Raw genomic sequence first — 10750 nt, 5'->3', positions numbered from 1 at the left:
CCAGGTAGGACTGCGCTTGGGTCTGGCTTGTGGGGACTGTGAGGGCTCCAAATAGAGTGGAAGGCATTTAAATAACCTATGCACATCTAACCACCCCTAGATTTCATTTTACAGAGGTGGGGGTGACAGCACTTTTAATTTTGTCGATTATTTATTGTGGCCAGTCATTCTAAAGGGAATATTTGAGTAATTGAGGTGTGTGTGTGTGGGGGGGGGGCGGGGACGCTTGGCGTAGGAGGGGATGGATAGAAAATGGGAGGTGACAGACTCTGATTATCTTTGGACAGGTGGCTATGGCCTCATTGCCGACTCAGGGTCCAGCGGCCCCAGACTTATTTTCTGGGCTGCTGCCTGCGGCTTCAAGTCCGGTCAACCAGAGCTCAGAGGCGGTGGTGGGCAATGGGTCCGCGGCTGGTCCAGGCGCTCAGGCCATCACGCCGTTCCAGAGCCTGCAGCTGGTGCATCAGCTGAAGGGGCTGATTGTGCTGCTCTACAGCGTCGTGGTGGTCGTGGGGCTTGTGGGCAACTGCCTGCTGGTGCTGGTGATCGCACGGGTGCGTCGGCTGCACAACGTGACCAACTTTCTCATCGGTAACCTGGCCCTGTCCGACGTGCTCATGTGCGCCGCCTGCGTCCCTCTCACGCTGGCCTACGCGTTCGAGCCACGCGGCTGGGTGTTCGGCGGCGGCCTGTGTCACCTGGTCTTCTTCTTGCAGCCGGTCACCGTCTACGTGTCGGTGTTCACGCTCACCACCATCGCGGTGGACCGCTACGTCGTGCTGGTGCACCCGCTGCGCCGGCGCATCTCGTTGCGCCTCAGCGCCTACGCGGTGCTGGGCATCTGGGCGCTGTCCGCGGTGCTAGCGCTGCCGGCCGCCTTGCACACGTACCACGTGGAGCTCAAGCCGCACCGCGTGCGCCTCTGCGAGGAGTTCTGGGGGTCCCAGGAGCGCCAGCGCCAGCTCTACGCCTGGGGGCTGCTGCTCGTCACCTACCTGCTCCCCCTGCTGGTCATCCTCCTGTCTTACGTCCGGGTGTCGGTGAATCTCCGGAACCGCGTGGTTCCGGGCTGCGTGACCCAGAGCCAGGCCGACTGGGACCGCGCGAGACGCCGCCGCACCTTCTGCCTGCTGGTGGTGGTTGTGGTGGTGTTCGCCGTCTGCTGGCTGCCGCTGCACGTCTTCAACCTGCTGCGGGACCTCGACCCGCATGCCATAGACCCCTACGCCTTCGGCTTAGTGCAGCTGCTCTGCCACTGGCTTGCGATGAGCTCCGCCTGCTACAATCCCTTCATCTACGCCTGGTTGCACGACAGCTTCCGCGAGGAGCTCCGCAAACTGTTGCTGGCCTGGCCCCGCAAGATTGCTCCGCACGGCCAGAGCATGACAGTCAGCGTGGTGATCTGATGCCACTGTGCCAGGCCTTGGGGAACTCCAGTCCACTGGTCTCTGGAGGGTGCCCACCCGGAGGCCGGACTGGAGAGATTATTCCAGAGCTAGGCTAATACTAAACTAATATGGCTCCAAACTGCCAGCCCACCCCTCTTGTCCCTCTGTCTTACCTAGTCTTTGTGTCACTGTAAAATGTTACGTAGGCTTTGATGAGAGACTCATGCCTGCTTGGAGGAGGCCAGGTAGAACAAAAGAGGTTTTACTGTTTTCTCCTTTTACCACGAAGGCCAAACAAAGCTCTTTCCCCTGGTTCAGGTAATAGTTCAGAAACCTGACTGTTTTCCTTGCTTTCCCTTCTGCTTGTTCCATGGGGAGTGAAGGAGCAATAAGCATGGGGTTTAAAATGGCTGGCTGGGGTTGGTAAAGCTTTTCAGGTTGCCTTTTAAAAAGGACTCACCTGAGATATAAAACAGGATAGTGCTTAGTCCATTCAAACCCATTACCTTCTAGGATTCCAGGGAAACATGTATTACAAATCTGTATCTAGAATTTCAGCATTTCCTGAACAAGAGCTTTATATGCCAAAGGGATTTTCACTTTAAATCCACTTGCATTTATAGCACAAAATACTCACAAATCACCTTTAAGAGGTTTTGCTATTGTTTTCTGTCTTCCTATCCCCCAATTGCTGTTTGAAAATGAGGAGATAAATTAGTTGATGAAGAGATAGATAACATAGGAGTAAAGTGGAAAAGGTTCACACAAGGGGAAATATAACTGCACAGGACGGACTATCTGTGTGTATGTTTGTGTATATACACAACTAGTGTTTGCCACAAGGCAAGAACTCAAATATTTGGTTTTCTGAATGCTCAATGTAAACTGTGAGCTGTAACACACTCTTGTATTCTCTAATTGATCTTGCAACAAATCAACAGCTGTGAACTGACTGCTCAGCACCTGCTCTGTGGTGACATACTTGGAGCATGTTCAACTCAGAATACAAGGACGAGGAGCTTACTGAAAGCCAGAACAGAAAAATAAACGGCTGCCTACAGGATGTGCAGATCAAACATGTAATTCCTTCCAGGGTTAAGGGAATAGGGGAAGACTGTTGGGCCATGACACCAAGCTGCTAATTCTTACCTTAACATCCCAAGAGGTCTTTAAATGAGGACAAGTGCCCTGGGACAAGAGTTTCCACATTGATGTTGGAAAAGTGATCATGGCAGTGAAGGCAGGAGTCTTGGGAAATGATTCATGATATGCAGCTGTCAGATTAACCCTTGCAGCATATGGGGCATAGACTGGTGTCTGCAGCCATTCAGTTACCAACCGGGAGATGCCAGTACTACCCCAGCTCACTGAGCAGCAGAATCAGTGTTTTCCCACCTCTCCCCTTCTCTTAATCTCAGTGAACTCATTCACTCAGTAAAGTGTGCCCTTAAAGGAAGGGAAAGAGGAGGTGTTTGGGGATGAAAAGAATTAAATCCTATTACTCTGATGTCAGTAGCCACAATGGAGAGTGGTTCCATTCACAGCTGGGTTAGTTAGCAATATGAATCTTTTTAAATTAAATTAACTTTCATTTTAAATTAATTTTTACTGGCATATAGTTGCTTTACAAGTAATGTGCATCTTTAGTATCTATCTATATATATATATCTAGACTTTTCACAGCATGGAGAAGGGCAGGAAAAAGCTGGAGAAAGAAAAAGGCAAGTGGACTTGGCACATACCAGTTACCTTTGATAATGGCACTCCAACTAACTTTCAGCTCCATCTTTGGATGTGGAGAGCAAAGAGCCTGTGCTCTAGCAACGTGACCCACCCGCAGCATTAGGTCACCCCTCTCCCACCCCAAATGAGCTCCTCTCCCAGCATCCCAGGGACTGGTTCCTGTGTTTCCAGCGGCTCTACTCTTCGGAAGACTCAAGATTAGACATTTCCTGTTTCTTCAGATCATACTTTGGATTGGTGTGCGTGGAGAGTGGAAAGACTGGGGAAAAGGGTGGAATTAGTCAGGGAGGAATCCAGTTAATCGTGGTCTCTTCTTTGGAGGGTTCGAGTCACTGGTTTCAGCCCTGACTGCTCCTAGAATTACCTGGGGAGTTTTCAAAAACCATCAGTGCCTAGGCCATGCTGCTGCTGCTGCTAAGTCACTTCAGTCATGTCTGACTCTGTGCGACCCCATAGACGGCACCCCAGCAGGCTCCCCCGTCCCTGGGATTCTCCAGGCAAGAACACTGGAGTGGGTTGCCATTTCCTTCTCCAACGCATGAAAGTGAGAAGTGAAAGGGAAGTCATTCAGTCATGTCCGACTCTTCACGACCCCATGGACTGCAGCCCACCAGGCTCCTCCATCCATGGGATTTTCCAGGCAAGAGTACTGGAGTGAGGTGCCATCACCTTCTCCAGCCTAGGCCGTATCCCCAGCCAATTGATTAGAGATGGAGATTGGGCACCAGCATTTTTTCAAAGCATTTCAGGTGATTTTAACACATAACAAAGGTTAAACACCATAAGAATGATCCTATTTCTAATGAATCTCAGAAACATCCTAGTGAAGCTTTGGAAATACGCTATTAGCCTTTAGACAATACTTGATGGATGACATAGAGGTAAGTCTTTTTTTAAAATTTAAATTTATTTTATTTTTTAAATATAAATTTATTTTAATTGGAGGTTAATTATTTTACAATATTGTGTTGGTTTTGCCATACATCAACATGTATCCGCCACAGGTATACACGTGTTCCCCATCCTGAACCCCCCTCCCTCCTCCCTCCCCATACCATCCCTCTGGGTCATCTCACTGCACCAGCCCCAAGCATCCAGTATCATGCATTGAAACTGGACTGGTGACTCTTTTCATATATGATATTATACATGTTTCAATTCGAGACAGCAAAAGAGACACAGATGTATAAATTTATTTATTTTAATTGGATGCTAATTACTTTACAATATTGTATTGGTTTTGCCATACATCAACATGAATCTGCCATGGGTGTACACGTGTTCCCAGTCCTGAACCCCCTTCCCACCTCCCTCTCCATACCATCCCTCTGGGTCATCCCAGTGCACCAGCCCCAAGCATCCTGTATCCTGCATCGAACCTAGACTGGCAATTTGTTTCTTATATGATATTATACATGTTTCAATGCCATTCTCCCAAATCATCCCACCCTCTCCCTTTCCCACAGAGTCCAAAAGACTGTTCTATACATCTGTGTCCCTTTTGCTGTCTCACACACAGGGTTATCATTACCATCTTTCTAAATTCCCTATGTATGTGTTAGTATACTGTATTGGTGTTTTTTCTTTCCGGTTTACTTCACTCTGTATAATCGGCTCCAGTTTCATCCACCTCATTAGAACAGATTCAAATGTATTCTTTTTAATGGCTGAGTAATACTCCATTGTGTATATGTATCACAGCTTTCTTATCCACTCATCTGCTGATGGACATCTAGGTTGCTTCCATGTCCTGGCTATTATAAACAGTGCTGGGATGAACATTGGGGTACACGTGTCTCTTTCAATTCTGGTTTCCTCAGTGTGTAGGCCCAGCAGTGGGATTGCTGGGTCATAAGGCATTTCTATTTCCAGTTTTTTAAGGAATCTCCACACTGTTTTTCTCCATAGTGGCATAGAGGTAAATCTTATAATCAGAATATATAGGTATCCATTCAACAGTTTCCTTATACATCTGTGTGTAAGGCTCTGTATGAGTCCAGTCAGTTTTTTTTTTTTAAGTATTGTTATTCAACTTTAGGTTGATGGCATTATAAAGTTATACACCATGAATTATTCTTAGTTGCTGGCATGTTTAAAAATTTGAAATATTCCTGGATAGTTTAAGTCTGCTGTGAGAGAACAGTATCCTCATTAATTACTAGAAAAGCTCTCACCAGTTTCTATCGTGCCTACAACTTCAGTTAAATTTTTTAAACATGTATGTGGACTTTATGGAGAGCCTAAAGAGGTTGAAGAATCACTGTGTTTATAGACATCTTTACAAATTTGCACATTGGCAACTGAACAGCAACTAGTTAATTCTCACCCCATCTGAAGTGTACTTGAGACTTGTTTGACTACAAAACAAACTGACCAGACACATCTCTCAGGAATGAGTCCTGGAGAAATCCAATAGGGCTGAGGTAGAGCTTTTAATTTGATATAGTAGTTCATTTTAGTTAATACCAAGTATCCAGTCCTTTTCCTGCAAGAAGTTGTAAAGCTGGGAATGGGGCCAGCCTGCTACTTGGCACCAGCCCTTTCTGAGACTGATGGGAGGTTCTGTAATCTTCTTTGTAAGCATTGTCACCAAGTCTTATTTTTGGCAGCCAACCAATAGATTTATCTCACTAAATCGGCTGGGGAGTGTTTCAATACGTGTTGGCCACAGTTACCCAGAAATAACAGTTGTAAGAGATGCTAAAGTAACTATTCCAGTTGATGTAACCTTCCTGAATTTTCAGTCTGTCAGTCTACTGGGGGGTGTTAAGTTCCCGGTTTATTTTCTCAGATTGGTTAGTTCACCACCTCTATCCTGTGGCTTGCATTCCTGAACATCTAGTAGTCTTGCAAACATAAGGTATGGAGCTGATGCCAAAAGTGTGGCTAGATCTGGAGTGAACCCAGGGTCCATCTTACTGATGAGAGGTTAAGAGCACATTTACTCTCCAAGGTAGGTCCCTAATTGGTTTCTCTTCATAAGCTGATGTCTTTGTTACATGCGTAAGATGCATTTGTGGCTGACTCACCGTGTGAAGCTCCTCAGGCTAGGGCTTGTACTGTCTTTCAAACACTGTAGGTACTCAGTTCAGTTCAGTTCAGTTCAGTCGCTCAGTCATGTCCGACTCTTTGCAACCCCATGAATCACAGCATGTTAGCCCTCCCTATCCATCACCAACTCCCAGAGTTCATTCAAACTCATGTCCATCGAGTTGGTGATGCCATCCAGCCATCTCATCCTCTGTCATCCCCTTCTCCTCCTGCCCCCAATCCCTCCCAGCATCAAGGTCTTTTCCAATAAGTCAGCTCTTCACATGAGGTGGCCAAAGTATTGGAGTTTCAGCTTCAGCATCAGTCCCTCCAATGAACACCCAGGACTGATCTCCTTTAGGATGGACTGGTTGGATCTCCTTGCAGTCCAAGGGACTCTCAAGAGTCTTCTCCAACATCACAGTTCAAAAGCATCAATTCTAGGGCGCTCAGCTTTCTTCACAGTCCAACTCTCACATCCATACATGACCACTGGAAAAACCATAGCCTTGACTAGACTCACCTTTGTTGGCAAGGTAATATCTCTGCTTTTTAATATGCTGTCTAGGTTGGTCATAACTTTTCTTCCAAGGAGTAAGCGCCTTTTAATTTCATGGCTGCAGTCACCATCTGCAGTGATTTTGGAGCACCAAAAAATAAAGTCTGACACTGTTTCCTCTGTTTCCCCATCTATTTCCCATGAAGTGATGGGACCAGATGCCATGATCTTCATTTTCTGAATGTTGAGCTTTAAGCCAACTTTTTCACTCTCCTCTTTCACTTTCATCAAGAGGCTTTTTAGTTCCTCTTCACTTTCTGCCATAAGGGTGGTGTCATCTGCATATCTGAGGTTATTGATATTTCTCCCGGCAATCTAGATTCCAGCTTGTGCTTCTTCCACCCAGGCATTTCTCATGATGTACTGTGCATATACGTTAAATAAGCAGGGTGACAATATACAGCCTTGATGTATTCCTTTTCCTATTTGGAACCAGTCTGTTGTTCCATGTCCAGTTCTAACTGTTGCTTCCTGACCTGCATATAGGTTTCTCAAGAGGCAGGTCAGATGGTCTGGTATTCCCATCTCTTTCAGAATTTTCCACAGTTTATTGTGATCCACACAGTCAAAGGCTTTGTCATAGTCGATAAAGCAGAAATAGAGGTTTTTCTGGCACTCTCTTGCTTTTTCCATGATCCAGCGGATGTTGGCAATTTGATCTCTGGTTCCTCTGCCTTTTCTAAATCTAGCTCAAACATCTGGAAGTTCATGGTTCACATATTGCTGAAGCCTGGCTTGGAGAATTTTGAGCATTACTTTACCAGCGTGTGAGATGAGTGCAATTGTGCGGTAGTTTGAGCATTCTTTGGCATTGCCTTTCTTTGGGATTGGAATGAAAACTGACCTTTTCCAGTCCTGTGGCCACTGCTGAGTTTTCCAAATTTGCTGGCATATTAAGGGCAGCACTTTCACAGCATCATCTTTCAGGATTTGAAATAGCTCATTAAATCAGTAGAACAGTCTCCAGCCACGGGATTAATAAACCAAGCCAGTACACACACAGTCTAACTGTACACAACCTCAAGATGGCCAGGATCAAATCAAGGATATATCATACCAAAGAGAACATGCTACTCAATCTAGACTTGTCAGTTTCAGGAAGTTCCAGGAATGAGCTGTTCATCTGGGGCCTTCTATGACCCCCTGGCCCTAACCTCAGTAATGACAGCATTTCATTACATGGCACCAAGTTTTGTGTTCTCCAAGATTGCATGTATCTAAATCCTTCTATATCATCACAAAGCTTAATTATTATTTAAATGTTAGAATTTAAATACTCCCACATATAACTTGAGAAATTTAAAAACATTCAACACATGGGTCTATAAACAAAATTTGATCATCTATATTCAAAACCATTCATGACAGCATCATAAACAGAATTTTTGGTACATCTGCAATAAGACTTGAAAGTAGATTTATGCACACCTTACCAGGGATTTTTTTTGGGGGGGCAGGGCAAAGTGAGATAAGCCAGTATGTAAAAGATATTGAAAATGTGAAATACTTATTTGGATGGATGAGAGTTGCAATCTTGATGTGTTAAGAGACGGTACATTCCCAGTCAGCCTTAGGAAGTAGAAAAATCTTATTTTGAACATTGAATGTGTACACTGTAACAGGTTTTGAATTGTTCTCCTCTGGTTTCCAAGTCAATTCCTCTTCATTTCCCACTATTTCTGTATTCTGCCTTTCCCCCCCTTCTACATCTCCATATTATCTATGAATACCTTTGATCTGATGCTCCCTCCAGCCCAGTGAAGGGGACGTTATGGGATTCAAGCTTCCATCTTGTTGAAGAGACACCCTGGCTAATCCCCTTGTGGAAAGCAGGCTGCAACCATGAGTCAGGGGCAGCTGCCTGTTGAGTTTCCTGCCCACTCTGGGTCTTGGCACTCATATGATTAATGTTTTCAGGCACAGGCGGATAACAGGAGCTTGCACAGAATCTCTGCAGGATCCTCGAGATGATAAATCTCATGGGGAGTTCTCAAGCGTGGTCTAACAATGAAAGGTCAAATGTATTTCATTTTTAAGCTTGGGACTGTAGTGAGAAAACCTGAGCTAGAAAAAGCAAAGGACAGTCTCTTCTTCAAAGCCTTTCCTGCCTCCTTCCCTCAGCTCTCAAAAAAGTCCTTTTCTTGACTTGCTGATGACTAAATATCCCGGCCCCAGAACTCATCTCCTTCTGGAGTGACATTTAATGAGGTATGGAAAGTTACACCTTTTCCTCCCACCACACATATTCAGTTATCGCCAAGAAATGAAAGAAGTTTTTTGAGCTAGGAAACTGAAATAAAAACGTCAGGCCTGAGCTCTGGGTTAGAAGTCAGGTGCTGGGTTTCTTCCCTAGCCCAGAACGGCACCTTTGGGTCTCCATCCCAGGAGGCTGGCCCAGTCACCTGGGTGGGAGGTGCAGTTCTGTAGTATAACCCAGGGCGGTCAGATCTGTGCCCTGGCCACTCTGGTTGTGTCACAGGCAGCTTCCTGGTGAAGCCAGTCCTTCTGAGGCTGCTGCCCATTGCAGGGTAAATGCTAGGGGGCGGGGCACAGTGACCTCTTCATTATTATTAATACAAAAAAGACCCAAGAGCAGTAGCAGGTGAAAAAGTGAAGTGTTTGTGAATGTCTCCAATGGCTGTAACCGTTTCTTCTTTTTACCCCAGTCTCCTCCAGCAAATCCTGTCCCCCTTTCCTTTTCTGTGATATGATTACAGTGCTTGTGGGCATTTCTGCAGAAAACATATTCTGGGAGAAGGGTTCTTGTAGAGGCTTAGAGTGAGACTAATAATAAACATCTGGCTATGCACCAAATGACCTAGCGGGAACATGTGCTTCTGCCTGACCTGGCTCCATCAGGGGCACCCAAGGGCCTGTCACGTGGCTCAGCAAGAGTACAGCAGAGGTCGTGGAGATCCCAGTGGAGGAGGAGTATGGCGGGCCTGGAGGAAGGCCCCTGTGTGTGTATGGGGAGGAGTTAAAGGAAGGTTGGGCCCTACCCGCACTTGTCTAGAGTAACCGCTAGTGCCTCCAGCCCCTGTCAGGGTAAGGGGCCCCCGGGGAGCCACTCCTGTGCCCACGCGGGTGATATGACATTGGCCTACGTCTTGCAGTGTGTCCTCTCAGTATCCAGTGCCTTCCTCTTGACCTCAGAGTCCTCCGGCAGCCCGGCCACCGCTCTGTGTGAGTGTTCAGCTTGCTGTCCTCGCCTGGGGCTCTGAAGTTGATGGCATTCCTGCTGCACAGCCGTGGGCACTGGTGGCGCTAGAGGGGCCGCGCGCCTTGGTCCTGACCTCGTCCTGGGCAAGAGTGCCAAGCCTGCACCGATGGCACGTCGTGGTCGACTTGGGCGTCGCCTCTGTGTCACCTCTGGCGAAGGCTCGCGCAGTCTTCCCAGGCCCTCTCGGAGCGCCGCCCGGCTCCCAGGCGGAGCGCTGGAGCACGGATGTCGGAACCTTCAGCTGCCCCTCTCCGCGGTCCGGGACCTCTTCGGCCCCTTCTCCCAGCCCCTGTGTGTATTTCACCTGCTCCAGAGACTGGGAGTGAGCCCCGTCCCCAGCGCTCTTTCCTGTCCTGCAACAGCTCTGCCCCTAGCGCAGCCGTCATCTGTGCCCCCACCCCGCCCCCACGATGCTCGCCAGTTCTTGCCCAACTGGGGTCTTGCTTTCAGCCTCTGTCCTTTGTCTCTCTCCCTCACCTTTCTACTCCCCGGACCCAAGGGAGGCCAGCAGCCATATCCGGGATCTCAGTCCCGGTCCCTTGCCCTTTCACCGGCCCCAGCTGGGCCCTGTACGGAGGCAGGCGAGCCGTGTAGGGTAGGTACCAGGCAGGCGGGACCATGCGCACCCGCGGTTCTCCAAGAGACCCTGACAGAGGAGATGCTTGGAGAAGATGGACTCAGGAGGTCAGCGGGGAGCTTCTGCGGGGCAGCTGTAGGTCCGTCCCTGGCACGGGGGAGCCACTCTGGAGTTCCTCTCTGTGGCAGGTCCTGTCGCCTTACTCTTAAGCGATCCACACTTAGATACTTAGG

The 10750-nt window shown here is 47.7% G+C and overlaps 1 protein-coding gene across 1 annotated transcript; it reads left to right on the top strand.

The window, feature by feature from the left end:
* Window positions 1-293: 293 nt before the first annotated feature.
* PRLHR (prolactin releasing hormone receptor) lies at window positions 294-1406 on the top strand. Its single transcript, XM_040254790.1, has one exon. It carries the CDS (start codon window positions 294-296, stop codon window positions 1404-1406), a length of 1113 nt encoding a protein of 370 aa, XP_040110724.1.
* The last annotated feature ends 9344 nt before the right edge of the window (window positions 1407-10750 follow it).

Source organism: Oryx dammah, unplaced genomic scaffold (assembly GCF_014754425.2).
Source record: "Oryx dammah isolate SB20612 unplaced genomic scaffold, SCBI_Odam_1.1 HiC_scaffold_14, whole genome shotgun sequence".
In the NCBI taxonomy this organism is placed as follows: domain Eukaryota; kingdom Metazoa; phylum Chordata; class Mammalia; order Artiodactyla; family Bovidae; genus Oryx; species Oryx dammah.
The sequence above is the reverse complement of the archived record's forward strand: the minus strand, read 5'-3'. Positions and strand labels throughout refer to the sequence as shown.